At 37.5% G+C, this 21,531-nt stretch overlaps 1 protein-coding gene across 5 annotated transcripts; it reads right to left on the reverse strand.

Moving 5' to 3' along the window:
• Positions 1-1,023: 1,023 nt before the first annotated feature.
• On the reverse strand, positions 1,024-7,004 carry LOC117399683 (glucagon family neuropeptides-like). 5 transcript variants are annotated; one of them, XM_033999012.3, is made up of 7 exons: positions 6,613-6,984; positions 5,991-6,095; positions 4,181-4,315; positions 3,677-3,781; positions 3,123-3,257; positions 2,531-2,642; positions 1,024-1,151 (listed from the first exon to the last, which is right to left on the reverse strand). In XM_033999012.3, exons 2-7 carry the CDS (start codon positions 6,092-6,094, stop codon positions 1,143-1,145), a joined length of 600 nt encoding a protein of 199 aa, XP_033854903.1. In that variant the 5' UTR covers position 6,095; positions 6,613-6,984; the 3' UTR covers positions 1,024-1,142. The 5 variants fall into 5 exon arrangements, with proteins under 5 accessions (XP_033854903.1, XP_033854900.1, XP_033854901.1 ...); XM_033999009.3 differs by lacking the exon at positions 1,024-1,151 and having other exon boundaries at positions 1,158-2,642; positions 6,613-6,992; XM_033999010.3 differs by lacking the exons at positions 1,024-1,151; positions 6,613-6,984 and adding an exon at positions 6,196-6,447 and having other exon boundaries at positions 1,158-2,642.
• Between the last annotated feature and the right edge of the window lie 14,527 nt (positions 7,005-21,531).

The following is a 21,531-nucleotide window of genomic DNA, read 5'->3' on the forward strand; positions in this document are numbered from 1 at the left end:
AGTTTGAACATCGATTTTCTGGTATATCCTTGTGAGTAGGAAGTGTATGTTGTTTTTTTTTTTCTTATAGTTTTATCACATTTACTTCTCAGAGTTGAATGTTTACATGTTATAAACATTTCATAAATCTGTTTTCAGATGTTTCCTTTGGTGTTAAGTTGAATGTTTGCATGTTGGAATCTAAAATGGTTCACCCATGTTTTATGTTACAGTGCTTTGCACCAACCTGAAACACATATAAATTCAAACAGGGAAGTATATGGTTTAGGTTTCAATAACAATTCCGTTATAGGCAAAGGACTGATAGTTTGATGCATTGCTTCCCTTCACCTGTATCATTTATGTAACATTCCCAGTGCAGTTGGTAAAGGTTAATTGCCGTACCGGTACCTCTTTTGACCCCTTTTTCACATAATGGAGAGCCAGTAGTTTGCCTGAATAGTGACACATTTTTTAACTACCTATAAATCCACTGGTTCCACTGTGTTATAAAAGCTGTAGGAAACGTTTGGAATACGATATTTAAATATTTTTGGAATAATATGCTTGATATTTATTTATACTATTTAGCCTATACAGCTAACATAATTATAGTGTTATTACTTGTTTCAAAGATTAGACGAAGTTGTGTTGTTTACAAAAATTTATTCATACAAATTTTACAACACTTTAGACATTTCTAAACGTTACTCCTGTGGAGCTACGTGTGTAATTAAATAATGATGCTGTTTGTTAAAATCAATTTTCCACACAAGAGTAAGCTTTTTTTAATTATCCACAACTATTAATAGTGCTTCATAGAGAGAGAGAGAGAGGGAGAGAGAGAGAGAGAGAGAGAGAGATTCGTAAGGCTTTTGGCGCTTCAAAAAATTGACACAATATATTTACGGAGATTATCATGATGCTTGCAACTAGCCATTTAAAAATCTAAACTAGAACTCCAAAACAAATTCACAGTCAACGCGCTTTCAAGACTAATCCTAACGCTACTAAAATAAATGTTCAGCGCCTTACAATAATTACCACTAAAAGAAATGTAAGCTGATGGGTTGCAGCATTGTAGGGCCACTAAATAGCCATCTGTGAATCGTGGCGATTTTAAAGTCGAAGCAAGGCACCAAAGCTGCAAGCTGCATCCTGCGTCACATAGCCTGGAGGAGAATGCAAAATTAAAGTAAGATTGATTTCACACACAAGGCTCAGGCACAGATCGAATGACTTTTTTCCTACTACTATTTGCAGTAGGCTCAACTGGCAATGTCTGTATAGCATTGGTCTGCTAACTAAATTTCCCCTTTGACTCACACTTTACATTTAATACATTGATAAAGGAAGTATTTCCTTCTCATTTTTAATCACTTTAAATAGGCCAGTCTTTAGATAATCCTCCTAAATTTTGAGAATGTTTTGCTTGATTATTTTATTCATTTTTGTTTGTTTTATTTTTTTGTTCATTTAAAACATGGACTAGAAGATTTATGAGTTTATAAACAACGTCCTCCATCCAAGTTGATCGAAACGTCCTCACTTTCTTACTTCCTGATGCATTTGTGAATCCAAGTCATTCAGCGCCACCCCTTTTAATTAGGCCTGATAAATCTGAGTAGTCTGGTCACTATTCTTGACTGCACTTCTATGTTACACTAGTCTGAACAGTTTTTGCAATAGACTACAGATGAGAAGACAGGAGGTTTGCCAGTTATTAGTTAATTTACATTCAACATGAAAAAAGATATTTAACAAAATAGTGATTATTAAGGAAGGAATCTTGAAAAAATAGAACATTTACTACAGTATACAGAGTACAATGTAACCAACAATCAGTGAGCAAAAATAAACTGTTGCTTTAGGTTGCATTCTGATTGAGAGGCTTTTACAATTGTTTCCTTAGTTTTGTAGTAAGAGTTTACATGAAGATTTGTTTACAAGACAATAGATACATGAGGCACAATCATGAAACTAGGAGGACTTAACACTTGATTTCTGTAAGGTTTGAAAGAATATAGATCAGGTGACAAGCAAGGTAAAGTTTGAACTAAATCCAGTTAATTATGAACACCTTAAAGATCTTTTTTTTAAGATTTTCATAAAACTGATTTAAAAACATGGGTAGCACTGGAGAGTAACACAAAATACTTTGCACAACGTATAAGGACACAATTGTGGCTCTACCAAATTAGGGTGGAAACAAATCCTGTTCTTGATGTAAAAATGGTTCATTCTTTCTATCTCTTTGGGTTTGCAAGGTTTGTCTTTGGGATATTTGTTTCAGTATGGGACACCTTGCCAAAAACAAAATATGACTTCATATATAGTTTTACATTGTGGTACTCCTTTCCTATGCACACACAGGTTGTATAAATTTAGAAATGTTATGATTTTCTAGAACACCAATAGTACGAATTAGGAAAGGGAGAAATAACTGAATTAGAGGTACAAGTGACAGGGCAGCATTGAGGCATAAAGAAGGGGGGGACAGTTCCCCCTGGAGATAGGCTTGTGCAAAGAGAGCCTTTATATTCTGACTCACCGAGGAGGGGATCGCTTTCAGCCATTGTCCCCAATCACAAGCACCATAATCCCCATGAAGCAGGGCATCAAACATGTCCAGTAGCAAATGCTCAAAATTTATGTCTTCAGGGCTGTCATGAATAAAAACACTAACCTCTTAATTTCAGCTATAAATAGAGTAACATTCAAAACAACGATTGTCTTTTTCTATTTGTTTTATTATAAAGGATAAAAGAGCTCAGGCTAATTAGGTTTGTGTTCACACTTTATATGAATATTTTATATATCTATATATATATATATATATATATATATATATATATATATATATATATATATAGGCAGGAACTTAGTGATTGGTCCACAAAGTAGATTTGTCTGGTCTCAAGTGCTTTTGTAGAAAAGAAAAACAATATTATTATCAAAATATTCATTTTAATGGCTTTACTTCATACATAAATACATGTTTAAATAACACAGGAGTGATCGATGATTGTTCGGTTATCTCAAAATGACTCTTGACTTTAGGGGTGTATACACAGGGCAGTAGGTAACCTTAACGCTACAAATAGGTCAGTCGGCGTCCTTTATTTCTAACCCTTTGTCTATACCTTTTCCCCAGGACTGCAGCAAGATATTTCTTGACAGCCATTTGTTTCCTGTAGCGGCTGTAGCTGTCTGTGAAGATGCCATCCGAGTGTCTTTTGGATAAAGGTTCTGAATCTTCCTCCATACTGCTCATGTCACTGCAAAAAGAAAGTGTATATAAATTAAACCTAGTGTATATAAATTAAACCGAGACCTGGAGACAATATCGCAACATAAATTATTCATAGTGGAAATGTAATTTATTCACGCACATGGTTTCTTAGCAGTGCTCATTAAAGGAATATTAACAGCATAAAACGGCCTTGTATTGTCTTATTTGCCTCCTTCTCAAAGTACAATTAAAAACAAATAGTTTGTATTTAAGTTGAAGGGTAATAGACCAACCACATGCATGAGATATTAGTGAAGCATTGCAGATTATATTTTAGAGGATAAGATATACAAAACAATACAAAAAATGAGATGAAAAGATGTTTTAAGAAAATGAAAAGGCAAGTCATGACAAAACAGACACAGATAGATAAACCAAAGAAAACGCTTTAAAGAAACTCCTTACCCTACACGCTTTGCCATCACAGAATGTAGATATTTTCTTGCTGACAACTGACCCAGCACCTTCCTATAGGCTTTATTAAATATTCCATCAGCATGCCTTTCTGTTCTGAGATAATAAAATGCCAAACACAATGACCATCAGTGACCCGTCACACAGGCAACATACCAAAATGAATTTGCCATTAATGGTCAAGAATGTAAAGTCCACTTATTAATAATCCTTTGCAGGAATTAATTAATTGCCTGGAGGCTGGTATTAAATTGCACTTTGTATACGTTTCTTCTGGACCATTGAAATTTGTGAGTTATTGGCTACGATGTATTTTTCAAAAGAATATGTCTTTCTAAAATGGTATTGAAAAAATTACATTCTAGAAACGTGTGTCTGGACGGCACATTTAATGAACAGAAAACATTTAACAGAAGTAGAAAACAAACACACAAACAAAACGTAGTTAATGAAATGCCCTGCATGGATTACATGTAAATTTTGTTTTCCAATCACCTCTTCTCTGGTGGGTAATATAATGTATACACATCGTCAATTACAGATGGTGGGTTTCGTATAGCAATCTGATCACTGTCAAAAGCCAAGTCTGGTAATGAGTTTCCGTCTTCGTCATATGCTTCATTTTCAAGTCTGGAAGAAAGAAAGATATAAGTTAAATGATTGCCTTCTCTCCTCATGTCTTGATTAATCATACATTTTAATAACTTGATCAATGCTGTTCAGTGTTCTGTTGCCTGGCAGGGGTTTGTTTCTATTTTATGTGTACATTACAACCCTTTATGAAGACGGCTCAGTGTTGAGATTAAAGACACTGGTGTAGGAGTCCACAGAGACCAGCATCAATCTGTCACATCACCCGTTCGAAAAATAGCAAGTTCAGTCAACCTGTAGTGATTGTATATTATAAATAAATTTCACTTTTACCAGTCAACCTGTAGTGATTGTATATTATAAATAAATGTCATTTTTACCTCTCAATATAAAGGTCACACAATAATGACTTATAATGCATAATACAAAGCCTTTTGTAATGATTAGAATTTTCATTTTGTTTCATTTCTAAAAGGGCAAATTTACATGTTTGCATCTCTAAAGGCAAAAAGGATACCATGTTAGTACTATAATGGCCAAATTGATGTGTAACAGGCATATAAAGAACAAAATGCAAAATATGTATTTAGAGTACTTGTCTTGCTTTGAGCTAACATTGAAATATGTGTATTACTCTGTGTAAAATAACTGTTCTCAGTGAGGAATGCACACTTAACATTAAAATCAGGGCAGATAAAACAAAACTGAGAAAGAATATTCTCATAGTCAAATTTAACAGATGAAAACAAAGAAAGAGAGAAAGAAACGTCCTTAAATATAAATCCAAATGTATTTTCTCCCTGAATTTTAAAAAGCAAAAACAAAGTCTTCTTAGTCCGTCCTAATGAAAATGAAATGCATTTTGTAGTCGGTGGGGACTATTGTTACTGATTGAACCTTTGAAAAAGCATCCACCTCATACATTTAATGATGAGCATTGCTGTATGGTCTTGCGATTGGGCGGTGTAGCATCCTCTCGTTCACCTCGCCCCATGCCTGAACAAATGACGCCATCCCTCCAATACCCAAAGGATTTCGGTCCTCTAATTTTCTTTTTTAAACTCTTTCCATAATAGGAGAAAATATTTTGTGATTTAAAACTCGTCATTAATTGTTATCTCGGTAGCAAGTAGACTCACTGTGGTGAATTAGTAAGGTTAATTCATAGTTTAAAATTAAAATAAAAACATATAATAAGCTCAGCAAGACGTATTATCGGTAACATGTTTTCCCCTTAACACAACAAAATTGTTTTATAAAAAAATCCACTTTTATTAGTAGTAGTAGTAGTCGTAGTAGTCGTCGTAGTCGTAGTATCTAGTAAGTACAGCTAAATAATACGTAATATACAAATTATTAAAGAACTGAACAGAACATGTATTCTTATGCATAACACTGCAATCTAATTCAGAGATGTAAAATGTATTTGATAATCGTTCATTTTGTATTGTGCATCTGCACCTTTATTTATGTTGGTGCTGTTTTCTTTTTCAATTTACCTTTTTATATAACTATGACATTATTAATGGTTTTACGAATAAATCCTAACCTACAAAAACAAAGAACATTTTCAAAGAATGCCTTGCTGGGAGCAACAGCTTCACATCGAGGCAATCAGAAGACAACATTAAACAAATGACACATGAATACACAAAACCACAAATCAAATCAAACATAAATAAATAAAAAATGACACAATCAAAATATGACATACCTAATTTTAGGATAACTGAGCCCAGTAGGTGAACAGTAGACGCTGCAATGCATTATGATCCCGTAGATGAATAACGCTAAAGTCGCTTTACTGGACATTGCCATTCTGCAAAAAGAAAGTGAACAGTGAGAATAAGTTCATACTGAGATATGCTGTAGTTACAACCTCCTGTTGCAACTCAAGAAAGCGATCACAAGTTACATACCTATATACGAACCCACCAAAATACACGATTTATTACAGCTTTACAGTACATCAGTCGAGCATGCAGAACACCCTTTCTCTATCACTGCTAAAATCCAATTATGTCTTAAATCAGATCTTGTAGCAACGACAAAAAAAAAAAAAGATAGATTGAGATTTTTGCACTGAAATTAGTTATTTCCTCCCGCCCCCTTCAAAAACTTTCTGAAAATCAAGAAGGTGCAACTGTCTTCCCAAAGGTAAAATGGAGAAAGGCTCCCGCTTTCCTGCAAAATCCGAGTTGTACTCCACAAGGGTTTTTTTTCCTTTTTTTAATTACATTTTTTTTTTTTGGCCATTTTTTAAAGTTTTTAGTAGAACTTGTTTTTTAGGGTTTTTTTTGTTTTTTTTCCTTCAAAGATCGAGCATTGCCACGTACCTAGTGCAGTTTGAGTTGAGAGTTGTGCAGGATGCGATCCGGCTGAGGCGGAGGTTGTGAGAATGAGATAAAATCTTTCTCACGGCACGTCTTCACTCAAACGCCTCTGCTGTTTTCTTATGTGCCCGTCAACGTGGCCAGCCCTCCACACTTTTATATACAATATGCAATTATCAATCTGTACAAACACTGCTTTATTAACAGCAGTGCAAACATTTATCTACACATTACCTTTATCCAAAACTTTTGTTTTTTTTACTGACTCACTTGGATTTCTATTCATGAATCCGAACAGCTTGCCTTTTTTCAATAAGTCACATTAAGGATGCTACAGACGTCATCAAGCCTTCCTCCCGGAATATAATAATACTTTTCCTTCCTCATCGATGAACTAGTCATGGCCATAATCCACTCACGTGCGCTGTTTCAAAAACTTAATTTTCAGACTTAGAATATTTGTCATGTACCATTTATGATATATTTCAATAAAGTAGCATAAAATGTAAACTACGGGAAATTAGTGTTGTGTCAAATTGTATCTACTTGGACGAATCTGATAGTAGAGTGTTGTGTGAAATTATATCTGATTTTCATGTATCTGAATTGTAGAGCTTTTGGTAAAATTGAGCTGACCACTCAAGTGGTGCTGAATTGGAGTTATTCGAAGTGCTTATTTTTAACAAGTTATGCAGTGAACTTAAGATATCACCAATTGCTTTTTTTTTATTGAAATCCAGTTATATCTGATTAAAAGTATTTACAGTCTCTGACGTTTAGTATTAATGGAAATTATATTTTCACATTTGAAAACACTAAACAAAAACAGATCAGACATCGTATTTCTCTTTGTAGAATGTGCAGTACAATGAAACCTTTTTTTTTTTTTTTTTTTACTGATGTTTCATTCTTTACAAATGAAATATCCATACACCTAATTCGTAGTGATATTATTGACCAGCAAGTTACTGGATTTATTCACAAACTAGTGTATTTATTTTCAAGACATGTTGTATAAGAACATACGGAAATTACATTTAGATACCTAAGACGTGGAATTTAATTACACATTGTTTATTATATATATATATATATATATATATATATATATATATATATATATATATATATATATATAAAAAAATGATAATGTGTTTTGCGTCAAAAGTATGTATGTCATAATTCTAACTGAGACGGGGCAAAATTGTAAAGCACCGAATGAATAGTTTTCTGTGAAATAAATAACTATTAGGTATATATTTGTGTTTTTATGACATTATTTTAAATCTGCTCGGTATTTAGATTTTATTGCAGAAGCTCCAAAATAATGCGTTCCAGTATATTAATTTACACGAAGATCACTACTAATACAACAACGCTATCTGATACAGTTAATAATAATAATAATAATAATAATAATAATAATAATAATAATAGCTTTTATACAACAATAATAATTTGATTGAAATCAAATGTAATGGTGTGGTCGTGCAAGGACGTATTTATTCAATTTGACTTACACTTTTCATTGACGTCATAGACATTTTGTATATAGTTATGAACCAAAGAATATCTTAGCGTAGCCATGGGACATGTTAAGAGTGCCACCTGGTGGCGGTAATTTGATACACAGCTTCAAAATTAACTTGAGGGTTTCTTGCTTGCATTTGAAAAATGAAAATGAAAAAAAAAAGTATTTTTTATTCTTTAAGCATTTTAGGAGCGTAGCCAGATAGAAATGTACTATACAGATGCATCTCAAGGGGAGTAGTGCATTTAATAAATATACATACATACATACATACATACATAAATAAATAAATAAATACTTTCTGTGTTAGTTTGCATTATGTTTTCTTGTGAGGAAAACGGGTCATCATTAATAGCAACAGTAAAACTATCAGAAATGTTAAATAAAAGGTCCATCATAGCTGGAGCTGAGTTCTGAGTTCATGGGTTAAGTGTGACACCCAAGTGGCTGCTTGCTCTAATATTTTGCCTACTTCAGGAAGGGCTACTAATCAAGCCGCTGCTGTGCTGTCTCGTAATATTAAAGAAAATATAATGTTACATTTTAATGTTGCCATGCTCTAATAGTTATTTGTGGAAATTCTCAAGAAGCTTTGTTTTTTGATTCTATAAATAACCATTAGGGTTTATGTGATTCGACGTTACATATTTTGAAACCCTCATCAAAGGTTATGAATTTATAGCATCAGATTTGAACACATCATTACTTTTTTTAATTGAATGGTTGTATTTAGAATACTTTTATACAGTGTACTACCATTATATATATAGACCACCCCCACTTTTTTTTTTTTTTTTTTTAAACATAGGCTTTTTGGACTTTATTATTGAAGGTCATTCAGTACTAATGTTGGTGCAAAATATTTACTTTAATTAAATATGAAGTTTAATTAAAATCAGATTTACAACGACCTTTCATTGTTGTTTTTATTCAGGTGAATGGCTTGTATTTAAATCTCAAAGCTCTAGATTAGTTTCCGATTTAATTAAATGGTCTGGGATTAGTTTTGTTTATATCCACTGTTATTGCAGTGCTATGATTGGTTGAGTCAAGTCCCCATATAAGTAAAACACCTTTTTATTCCCCACCCCCAAGGTTGAATTGTATTACTTTATTTGCCAGCAACTGCTGGATCTGCACAGACCACTTGATTAACATTAGCACTCTGCTGGAAGGTGGCGTCTATTCTGTTGGTTCCTGACTCCTCCAGTGGGTAGGAAGCAGTGTTGGCAGATCATGAAAAAAAAAACCAAAAAAAAAAAACTCTATACAAGTTCAAAATACCCTCCAGATTTCTATTTTTACAACATTGATATGAAATGATGGAAAATGAGTAATATTGAGCATTCCTTTAGGTATTTTTGAATAAACAAAATATCAAATGATCAAAATACTGTGTTTGGTGATTACTGGTGTTTGAGAAGAATATAAACATTTTGTAAAACATGAATAGACATGAAAAAAATAAAGCCTGAAAAAAATCTTAACTGATTTATTGTTGAGATTATGACCGGAGTTACATGAAGTTGTAACATCAGTAAGTGCATTAGTATTGCAATAAAACTACCCATAGTTCCAAATTTTTGTAATGATTACCATGCCATTAAATTATTCAGCAAACCGCACGGACGTTAGAATCGAGGAGCAGGGATCTTCAGCACGGCTCATTTGGCCCACAGACCAATCTGTGGTTAAACCTAAGGCCTGTATTCGTTAAAGGCTCTGCACAACTGGTTATGAAAGTTAAAAATCGAAAACAAAATAAAAAAAATAAAAAATAAACGTGAAGAACTAAATGCTTTTGAAAGACTGAAGATTTCAGCCATATCATTAACATAATAATCACAGTTCAAACATGTGTTTAATTCAAATACAGCAGATTGCTAAGATTTACATATGAAATACAGTAGTTTTAAAAACATTTATAAAGACTAATGTGTCTGCAACTACACGTTGTCAATACTTTGAATTCACCTTTGAAAGTCTTCTCAGCTTCCCAAGCTGGTGAGTAGTTCTGCTTATATGGTGGAGCCATTGCAAACACCTCCTTCTCTTAAGTGCTTTCAAGCTCTAAAGCCAGGATAGAATAGTATGTTTCCTGGGCTTCGCAGCATTGTATATTTTCTCCTGGGGTTGCAGCAATTTCTTACATTGACACTTGATATTTTACATCACAACCACATCTGCCATGTTTGTAAAGTGAGGACTAGGGAGGGTTTGAATTCATTATGAACTTGAGAGGATTTTAATTCATTAAGAAATCCCTGAGTAAGGAATAAAAACCTCTAAATCTGGAGGGAAAATCTCTGATCTGGCAACACTGCTAGGTAGTGGCAGGAGAGGTAGCAGCCATATAAGTGTTATGATTGGTTCATCCTGGTTATGTTGCACATGCCCTGTGTGGTGATGGTATTATTATTATTATTATTATTATTTTTTATTTCTTAGCAGACGCCCTTATCCAGGGCGACTTACAATCGCAAGCAAATACAAATACATTCAAGTGTTACAATATAAGTCATACAATATAAGTCATACAATAAGAACACCAAAATGTCACTAAAGAGGTGGAGCAAGAGTTGAGGAATTGAGGGATGAACAACCAGTCACCACATAGTATGAAATAAACAATAGCACAGCTTACCAAGGTTATGTGATATGACAGTAATACATTATAGTTGAAGTGTAAACAAGATGACACCAATTACAAGCTTGTATCGTTTGCAGAAAGCCCAAGACAAAATGTTATACTGCTCCTCTGAGACATCCCTCTCCACTAGTATTTTTGTTTGCACTTGCCATCTTTACTTATTATTATTATTATTTATTTCTTAGCAGACGCCCTTATCCAGGGCGACTTACAATTGTTACAACATATCACATTATTTCACGTTATACAGATATCACATTATTTTTACATACAATTACCCATTTATACAGTTGGGTTTTTACTGGAGCAATCTAGGTAAAGTACCTTGCTCAAGGGTATAACAGCAGTGTCCCCCACTGGGGATTGAACCCACAACCCTCCGGTCAAGAGTCCAGAGCCCTGAGCCCTAACCACTACTCCACACTGCTTTACTACACCCAGATAATCACTGGGTATGTGCAAATAAACACTGAGGAGAGCACTGATTTGAAGAACACATTTCGCACTTGGTAGCAAATGGATAATATTTGGGGTAACGCTGTGAGACAGATTCCTTATTAAAATCTTTTACCCGTATTTGAAGAGGAGAGGATTGTCTATTCAGAGATACCAAGTGAAGAAAGGGCCAGAGTAGGAAAAATCGGATGATAAAAAATCCACCACTAGTTGTTTACATTCTTTCCAAAAAAAAAATTGGGGGTACCACCGGGCTTGTGAGATAACTTGATCATTACAATCCTTTTCCTATTGTTTATGTGGAGACGATTACCTAGTCAGGAATCTGAAGGGTCAAGGGTCGGAGTGGGATAAATGGAGAAAAAAAGGCTGGTGACTCTGTCTTTTCTGATATAGTGGAAAACTATTGTACCCGATGAAGATGTGGGTTTATACTGGTTGAGGGAATTATTGTCTCCTGTAGGGCACTATATTAACATGAATGGTTGCAATGTAAATGTGCTCTTGCTATATTGTTGCTATGAATATGTACAGTAGTTAAGGACTTCAGAAGCTATATTTCAAACACTTAATATATTTGAATAAATCTGACAAACTATTAAAATAATCAATTAATCAAAGACTACATCAAGAAAGTAATATAGTAAATTAGTAAATGTGCACCCAGTGTTAACTTGGTTATGGGACTGTTTTCTTGCCGATACCAGGATTGTAGGCCTACTATAATGATATCTAAATGATAAATGTAAGCAATTGAGGTTGACTGACTTGCAACAAAAACAAAACAAAAAATGTCATGTTACACAAAGTTGTAATTTTGTTTGACTAAACCTCACAATTTTTTGCACCTCACAGGGCACAAAAGAAAAGGCCTAGCTCTGCACAGAGCACTAACTAAACACAGGCTTTCCTAAACTACGGTTGGAACGGATAAGCCGCTTATCCAACAAACAAAACAATTACCAAACCGTAACCAAACACAGGGTTATTTTCTTTAGTAAGGGATTTTTTCCTTTTCACAGACCATGTAAATTTAACTTGCCCTTAGTCTTCCACACTCTCTCACTCGCGATCACCGAGCACTGACAAAGAGACATCTTATATCTCTGCCTGATTAGCTTAATTGGAGACAGCTTGACTTCAGCTGCTCCTACTAATCACTAATCAGCTAGTTAAGCATTTGAGAGAGAACTGGCTCTCGACCCCCTAGTGGACATTCTGCACATAACCCTTTCTTTTTAAATAGTTTTAAGATCAGGAGCTTTCTGGGAACAGTGCCCTCTTCATTCTCAAGCTGATATACCTACTTTCAAACACAATTCCACACACCTTGTTACTAATATATATATATATATATATATATATATATATATATATATATATATATAGTGAACAATTTCACTCCTCTCCCGTTTGTTTGCCCCTTTAATAACGTAGACCTGACATACACATGGGCAGTTAAGCGCTTTTACGTACACATTTAATGAAAAATAACAAAAACAAAATGAACACCTAACTCCTTTCAGGAGCACTGACTAAACACTGGAACAACCCTGTCTAGCCCAGGACAGCTAAGATGTTTGCCCAATACAAAACAAAATACACAATAGTACCTTTCCTTTGACTGCTCGTCAACAGGGCACCCACCTTCCCGCTCTCTTCTACTCAGCAGCCCTGAATGAATTAGCTGTGGGGTTTATATTCCCCACAGAAACTGGTATAGGCAGCTGGCACTGATTTACAATAATCTGTAACTGCCAAAACAATTAACAATTAGCAAAACAATTAACACACATGTTCACTTGTGTTTGGCAGGGAGAATTTTAACCCCCTCCCTGCTCTGCTACATATATATATGGTTCTCACCAGGAATTCTGTACAGCGGGGCGGCAGAACATTATAGTCGGGAGCACTTTTAACGGAAAAATAAACTTGCCTTACCTTAAATATATAATACGACAAAGAATTTGAATAATGTGTTGTCTTTTGTTGACTATATCTGGTTGCGCTTTTTTATGTTCTACATTTTCTTTTTCATGATTTTATTATGGTAAATTACTGTGCTTATTTAGGTACTGGAGAAAGACAACATAGGTTCCCTTTCAAGTCGAAGACAACCACCAAACATCATGTATGGGATATTCCTGCCCATTGGGTAGGTATCTGAGCTCTTTATATCAGAGCTTCCAATAGGCCCCTTCCTTGGACGATGCACTCGGTCCCGCCCACCGAGGGTACAAAACTACTATCCAAAGAAAGCCATTTCTCTTTTTCCTTCACAAGATGGTACAGTAAGACCTCTGTGTTTAGCTGAGCATATTGATAAGAAAAGAGCTTCTCGAGTCGATTGTATTTCCCTTGCATTCATGCTGAAAGCTGGCTTACTGCTTTCCCAGAATCAACGACTTTGATATGACCAAGTCTTTTGTCTTTCTGTCTTTCAGCAGCCTCCTCGCTTGCGTGGCAAGCCGCCTTTTGTATCTATCTGTTGTGTGTGAGCGACTGCCTGTGCAGTCATCTGCGAATGGTTGTCTTTTCTTCCGGAGAGTACACAGTTACTCCACGGGGCTAGGCCTTCCGTATCTCTACTGTTGAGTGACTATTCCAGCCGCGTCTCCTTCACGGAGCTAGGCTTTTCCGCATCTCCGCTGTCGAGTAGGTACCACGGCGTACGCATCGCCCTTGATTCTCAGGTATCTCGGTGCATGGGTGCTTAGTGCGGGCACGCATAGGGCTACACGGTACGCGGTGCGAACAGCCCCCGGTGGTGCACAGGGTTACCACTGCCTAGACCTAGTGCTACAGCTATCGGTGTGGCACAGTACTCAGCACACATGGTGACGTGGTACTCAGTGTGTGCACGGGCTCAGCACACGCGATGCATGGGCCGAGCGGTGTTTGCGTCTACACTGCTGCATGGGCATACAGTGCGCAGTGTTAGGTACTGTTAGCGCTACTGGGTGAGTGCCCAGCGTTCGCACTTACTAGTGCTTGAGCGCAGTGTGAGTGGTGCTTCCTGCACGGCATGCAGAACACCAGGCCCATGTCAGGCAAGTCAGGGTGCCACCCGTGCACGGCCTGCAACATCCCGCAGGAGGACAAGCATTCCCTCTGCGTGCGATGCTTGGGCATGCAACATGCCACCTCGGCCCTTGAAAAGGAGGTGGCTTGTAACATCTGCAAGGTTTTCCAGCCCTGGGTGATGGAAGCTCGTCTAGGGAGGGCCATGAGGGCGAGCTCCGCGTCCTCTATGGCCGGACTGTCGACGGCTCTTGGAGACCCAGAGTCCCTCCTCCATGACCTGTCCATCAACGAGGCACAGTCGGTTTCACCAGTGCAGTGCACTACATACTTGGGGCTCTGGCTGGACTCCATTGAGATGCTCGCATACTTGTCGGACGACAGAGTTGCAGCTATCCAAGGTTGCCTCTCCCTGTTTTAACAGGGATAGCAGGCCACTCTCCTATTATGCCAGAAACTATTGGGTCTGATGGCCACAGCCAAATCAGCCATTCAGCTGGGCCTGACATCATCATTCAGTTCTAGCCTCAGGGATCAGATAACTCAGCCTAATCTAATTTTCCTTTGTGGTAATTCAGAGGTCAATTGTGAAAAGTATTATCTAACTGGAGAAAAGTGACACATGAAACATATGGTCCAAATAACCTGACCATTAGGTCCATTTGATAATGTATTGAAGTGACCTGGAATGTAGCCAGTAAGGAGAAAATAGTGCTGTGATTTAGAAAAGAAATTGCCAACATGAAATTGCTCGATATAATTTTACTACATTTGCTGTTTATGATTAATTTTGTTTGTTCTTGCTGGGTCAACAATATATATATATTTTTTTCCATCCTAAATATGGTTTTAACTTTATAAATTAAGTAAGTGGTAAGTGTTGATGCAGCTTTGTATTAAAAAATAATAAGAATGGTATGATTTAGTGCCTCTATTAAACCTTGAAACACAGCTTTATCTGCATTTCCGGATTGCAGGGCAGAAGGCGTTTCAGGTCTTGAGACTCGTATTTCTCCATGACTTCTCTAAGTCTGTGTTTGTATATACTTACAACTTATGTGAGAATACATTTTCATAGATAAAGATTTTATTCGTGCTTAGCAAAAAATAACATCTGTTAGGCACGTCATAAGCACCACACGAAAAGTTAAGTTTACAAAGACATATCATTCACTTCAAAACATTTTATACCCAATTGAGACCCTTACAATACAAACAGAAACTATCAGAATGAAAATAGGGGAGTAACTGAGTCAATTTGAGTCAAATTGAGTATGTCATCAACCAATGAAAGAGGAACCAGTGGCAAATAGTACAGCTCTGAAAGCACACAGCACATGTAGCAGAACAACTAAGAAATAAATGTCTTTATACATAATTCGGGTGAGAAAATCCATCATATTGTACAGGACATGCTGCCTCCTCAATTACCACAGTACAGCAGTGTGGCATTAAAAATGTCAGCGCCCCAGGTGAGAGGAAAATTCACTTCCAAACCGCTTTTAAAACACTCAATGCGAAGGTTAGTTGTCATTGATTGGTACTGTAAAGGTGAGACAAGAGCAGTGCGGCAGGGTGCCCCGCCCCTGTGCATATTTTTGTGTTTTATGTTATCTGTTATATGTTTTATTGTAGTGGTGCACGGAGTGTTGGACAGGTGATGTAAAATGTATATTTGTATTTAGGCACAGGGATTGCACAATCACTTCACGTGCAGATTAAAATGGGTATTTGTATGGGGGCACAGGGAGTGCACAATTAGTTCACGTGCTGGGATTCAAGTGAATGATTAATTAATAATTGAATCCCGGCAAAGCTCTATATAATGATGCACAAATCACTCACTTGGGGTTGGGTGTACAGTGAGGAGGTGAGAAAGAAAGAAATTAAGAAATAAAGAAAAATAATTGCTACACTTATTTAGTGTTTGCTGTGTTTTATTTGTCTATTTCTTTTGGCCGTTTTGTTTTGCATTAGTGTTCTGTATGTTCAATTTGATTTTGTTTATTTTACAATAAACCAGCACAACAGCACACTCATTCACTATACATTCTGTGTCAATATCCTTCCTGGTCTGACGTCACCACAAGCCATCCGTGTCACAGGCAGCTTTGCTTGTTTTTAAATCTTTACATTAATGATTGGATATATTTAATACCTGCCAATAAATACTTGTTAATTATGATTACAAGTATTATCACACCCCTAATAGATAAATATAGTGTGTGTGTGTGTGTGTGTGTATATATATATATATATATATATATATATATATATATATATATATATATATATATATATATATATAATGAAACTTAGTGGCATTTTCAATAGATATAATGTGGGTGTGTATATCTATATATACACACACACACACACTGATAAAAAATTTACAGGAAACACATACAAGCTGTATTATAAGCACTGGCTCATACGGTAAACAACATTTTTAAAACATTATTGCAGCCTTTGATTTAGAAAATGCCACTAAGCTTCATTGAGATTTAACTATAATGTACTGTAATTTATAACTGATCCTATTCCGGTACATGTAATGTGCTGTGTTTACTGTAATGTTCATCTGTAAGTGGAAAAAGCTAACTTTCATCTGATCCTTTTTATACTTGCATTAACAATTTACTGTCAGTTCTGGGAACAGTGTCAATTTACCATTATCACCACATTACGCATTTAAAAACCATGTGAAAAGTGTTGCAATTAGGAAAACAATGGGGAGGGGGCAGTACAAATAATAACACTGATAGCAGGATTTACTGTAAGTATAAGTAATGTCTGCTTTAACATGACAATCACATTTAAAAATAAAGTCTTGTACAAACTGGTGCTGGTTAGTGGTTCAGTAGGTAGAAACTCATTTCATTGTGTCTTTTCCCATTTATCCACTGTATTAAAAAAAAAAAAAAAAAAAGAGTGATCCTATCAGCTTCATGGATTCTGATCATTACACCGCACAGGAAACGGTTGGGCATATTTCCACAGAACCAGACAATATATATATATATATAGCTCTGGAAAAAATTAAGAGACCACTGCAAAATTATCAGTTTCTCTGGTTTTACTATTTATAGGTATGTGTTTGGGTAAAATGAACATTTTTGTTTTATTCTATAAACTACTGACAACATTTCTCCCAAATTCCAAATAAAAATATTGTCATTTAGAGCATTTATTTGCAGAAAATGACAACTGATCAAAATAACAAAAAAGACGCAGTGTTGTCAGACCTCGAATAATGCAAAGAAAATAAGTTCATATTCATTTTTAAACAACACAATACTAATGTTTTAACTTAGGAAGAGTTCAGAAATCAATATTTGGTGGAATAACCCTGATTTTCAAGCACAGCTTTCATGCGTCTTGGCATGCTCTCCACCAGTCTTTCACATTGATGTTGGGTGACTTTATGCCACTCCTGGCGCAAAAATTCAAGCAGCTCGGCTTTGTTTGATGGCTTGTGACCATCCATCTTCCTCTTGATCACATTCCAGAGGTTTTCAATGGGGTTCAGGTCTGGAGATTGGGCTGGCCATGACAGGGTCTTGATCTGGTGGTCCTCCATCCACACCTTGATTGACCTGGCTGTGTGGCATGGAGCATTGTCCTGCTGGAAAAAACAGGTTTTCAGAGTTGGGGAACATTGTCAGAGCAGAAGGAATCAAGTTTAAAAGTATTTTCTTCCAGGACAACCTTGTACTTGGCTTTTTCCAGAGAAAAAATGACTCGAGACCTGTTTTTTGCATCTTTTTGATGATGTCGGACAGGGTCCGACATTGGACCGGAAAGGGAAAATTGCGATGTCGGACCAGGTACGACATAGGACCGCAAAGGGTTAATCAGTCCAATGGGCCTCTGATGGTCTTTCCAAGTGCTAGTACTGCAGGAGAGAAGCCAGTGCGTTCATGTTTGGCAGTGATGAGGGTGAAACGGAACTCAGGTAGCCACTGATCCCACAGCTGATGGTTTTTCCCAACAAAGAATGCAACCATGTTTTTTTAAGGTGCGGTTCACACGTTCCATCAGGTTGGTCTGTGGGTGGTAGTTGGTGATAAGTTTTTGTACGACTCCCCAGGTTTTGCACACCTCTGCAAGTAGATGGCTCATGAACTGCGGTCCACGGTCTGAAAGAATGTGTTGCGGTATTCCCCATGTGTCAAAATGTTCACAATCTTGGTGGTCTTACTGTCCCGCAATGGAAACAGCTCAACCCACTTTGTGAAGTAATCAACAATGACCAGGATGTAGGTGTTACCTACATCCTTTTATTTCTTGGCAAAGGTCCCATTAGTCCAGACCCAGCATCTCTCTGGGCTCCTTCACAGTAGTGGACTGGAGTTGACCTGCGGGTTTGGTGTTGGAAGGTTTGTGGCAGGTGCCATGTATCTTTATGGATGGAGGTCCACCATGCAACCTCCAGCATGCGCAACAGGGCCTTCATCCTGCCAAAGTGACCTCCCAAAGGGTTGTTATGGTAGTGGTGGAGGAAGGAATCCGTCAGCTGTTCCGGAATAACCAGCTGGTATTGGAATCCTTGTTTAAAAATGGGCACCCGGCGATCCACAAGGCCCTGCTGTTGGATAAAGGAGATTCGGTTATCATTGGCAGTATTGAAAGCAATGTCTTTGATGATGTCAGAGATGGCTGGGTCTTTGGAGTGAGCGGGCCGCTATCTGGTCCATAGTGGTGGGAAGATCCATGCTACTCACAGAGGCATTGCTGGCACACACTGCTGCAGAGGGAGTTGAAGGTGGTACAAGAGGAGCTCTGGAGAGTGCATCAGGTACAGTTAAGACTGCCTTTTCTGTAAATAATGGTAAAAGTGAATTGTTGTAGGCGAAGAGTCCAGCAGGTCAGTCTGGAAGAGGTTTTTGGGTTATTGAATGCCCAGGAGAGCGCAGTGTGGTCTGTGACAACATCAAACTCAACCCTCTCCAGATAATGCTGCCATTTTTCTACTGCCCACACGACAGTGAGACAATCCTTTTTGGATGTGGAGTAGTTCTTTTCGGCAGAGTTCAGTAATTTTGAGGCCTAGGCTATGACCTTCTGTGGCGGAGTGTCCCGCCCCTATGTATTATTATTTGTATTTTTGTTTGCGGCGCGGGTAAAAGTGCAGCGTCTTTTATTATTATATTTAAAAACCCTGTGAGGATGCATGGCTGATCAGCTACTGATCATTTAACTAGCTGACAGTCATGCATCCTTACCAAACGCGTGCAGACTCTGGCCGAGGGATAAGATAATTAACAACTAGTTAATCCCTCGGCCAGAGTATATAAACCTGCAGCTCTCTGCACTTGTGGTGGAGTGTATAGAGGAGAGTAGTGGGAGCGGAGAGAGCGAGCAACATTTAAAAACAAAAGATTTAACAAAACACCAAACAAAAGGGCATGAGGGCCAAACGAATAAACAAACAAACAAACAAGTAAGTGTCATGCTGGATAATCCAGCACGTTTTAGCAATTGTTTTTAAATATTGTTCTTTCTCTCCGCTCCCCGTACTCTCCTCTCTACACTCAACCCCGAGTGCAGAGAGCTGCAGGTTTATATATTCTGGCCGAGGGATTAACTAGTTGTTAATTATCTTATTACCCCTCCAGAGTCTGCACGTGTTTGGTAAGGATGCATGACTGTCAGCTAGTTAAATAATCAGTAGCTGATCAGCCATGCATCCTCACAGGGTTTTTAAATATAATAATAAAAGACGCTTTTACCCGCGCCGCAAACAATAATACAAATAATAATACATAGGGGCGGGACACTCCGCCACACCTTCTCATCATCTCCTTCTAGTTGAGTCAGAACCGCTCCTAGTCCTTGTGACAGAAATACAATGAGTTCTGGTGATAAATCTTCCTCCCGACCTGTGAGGGCGCTAAAGAACGGGAGGAGAAGTATCTGGAAGGGCTGGCCTGACAGTTCGTTTCCGGGACCGGGAAGTGGGTCAGCCTGGAAGGAAGCGAGACTCTGTTGTAAGACCGTATTGATTTGACAGGTAAACGAGGGGCAGCTGCAAGTAATAAGGCAGCTGCAACCGTTTACCTAGATATCATGCAGGATTACATATAGGGGCCAGGGTAACGCTGTTCTTTTCCTTCGTTTTGGGTAAAGCGCTAGAGAGAGAAGGACTGAGAGAGGAGCTCTCAATAAATAAAAAAAAAGAGACGTGATACGTGTTTTGTGTTGTGTTTGTCTGTGTGGTAATTGTTTGTGTTTTACTTCACCAGACAGTTAGAGCACATCTCCGGAGCTGTCGCCGAGGGTCAGCACAATCCGGAGCACCACTGCACTAACCGTCACGAAATACTTGTGTTTGCACTAAGCACCAGCACGACTGCACTCACCCAGGACTGGTGACCGTGTGTTCCTTTTTGTTCGGGACTGTGCCCTGTTTTGTTATCCCCGTGCTTTACACATTGGTGTGTATAGCCGGGGGTTTATTAGTTGACGGTCACCAGACCTGGATTAAAATAAAGCACTATTTTTCCACTGTATACCGTTGTCTGCCTGTAACTCCTGCATCGCATCACCGCTACACCTGTTCCCCTTCACTAGCCACTTTGCCACAGTCCTACATTGTCGGCATCTGTAAAAACTTGGAACGTCTTGTTGATGTTCGGGTGAGCGAGGACTGATCAAAGCTTCTTGTAGGAGCTTGAAGCTCTTCTGGAACTCTCCCGTCCATTTCCAGGGGACATCCTCCTTAGTCAGCTCGAACCAACCTTGTGGTATCCTTGATACTGTTGTCTACCGACTTTTCTGATTGGTTGATTTTTTTTAGTTGCTATGGAGAGTGTCTATCATGCCCCACAAAGTTGATTCCCCTAATACAAGAATAACAATCCATATATGGTAATATTAGCTAAGTGACTGGGGAGAAAAGAGGAATTGTCGCTGTCTCAAAATATTCTTTATATCTTTATCATTTGAGACAGTGTCCTATTCTCATGTCGCTGACTCATGCACTTCTCTAGAAACAGGACTACTGACCCTTGGCCACATTCCAGTGTGTTAGTTCAACATTGTAAAGCTAATACTTTGTTAACATCAAGCTTCATATAATATCATAATTCAGGTTATACAAATCACAGAGATCACCCAAACACATTAGATTAGAACTCTTCGTGCGATTATTCTATTATTTTTTCTATCACAGGCTGCAGCATTTTTTAACCCAAATGGCATTACATTAAACTGATAAAAACCAAAGGGTGTGGTAAAAGCCATCTTCGCTCTACTTCCTGCG

The sequence above is a fragment of the Acipenser ruthenus genome, chromosome 4 (assembly GCF_902713425.1).
Source record: "Acipenser ruthenus chromosome 4, fAciRut3.2 maternal haplotype, whole genome shotgun sequence".
NCBI classification, from domain to species: domain Eukaryota; kingdom Metazoa; phylum Chordata; class Actinopteri; order Acipenseriformes; family Acipenseridae; genus Acipenser; species Acipenser ruthenus.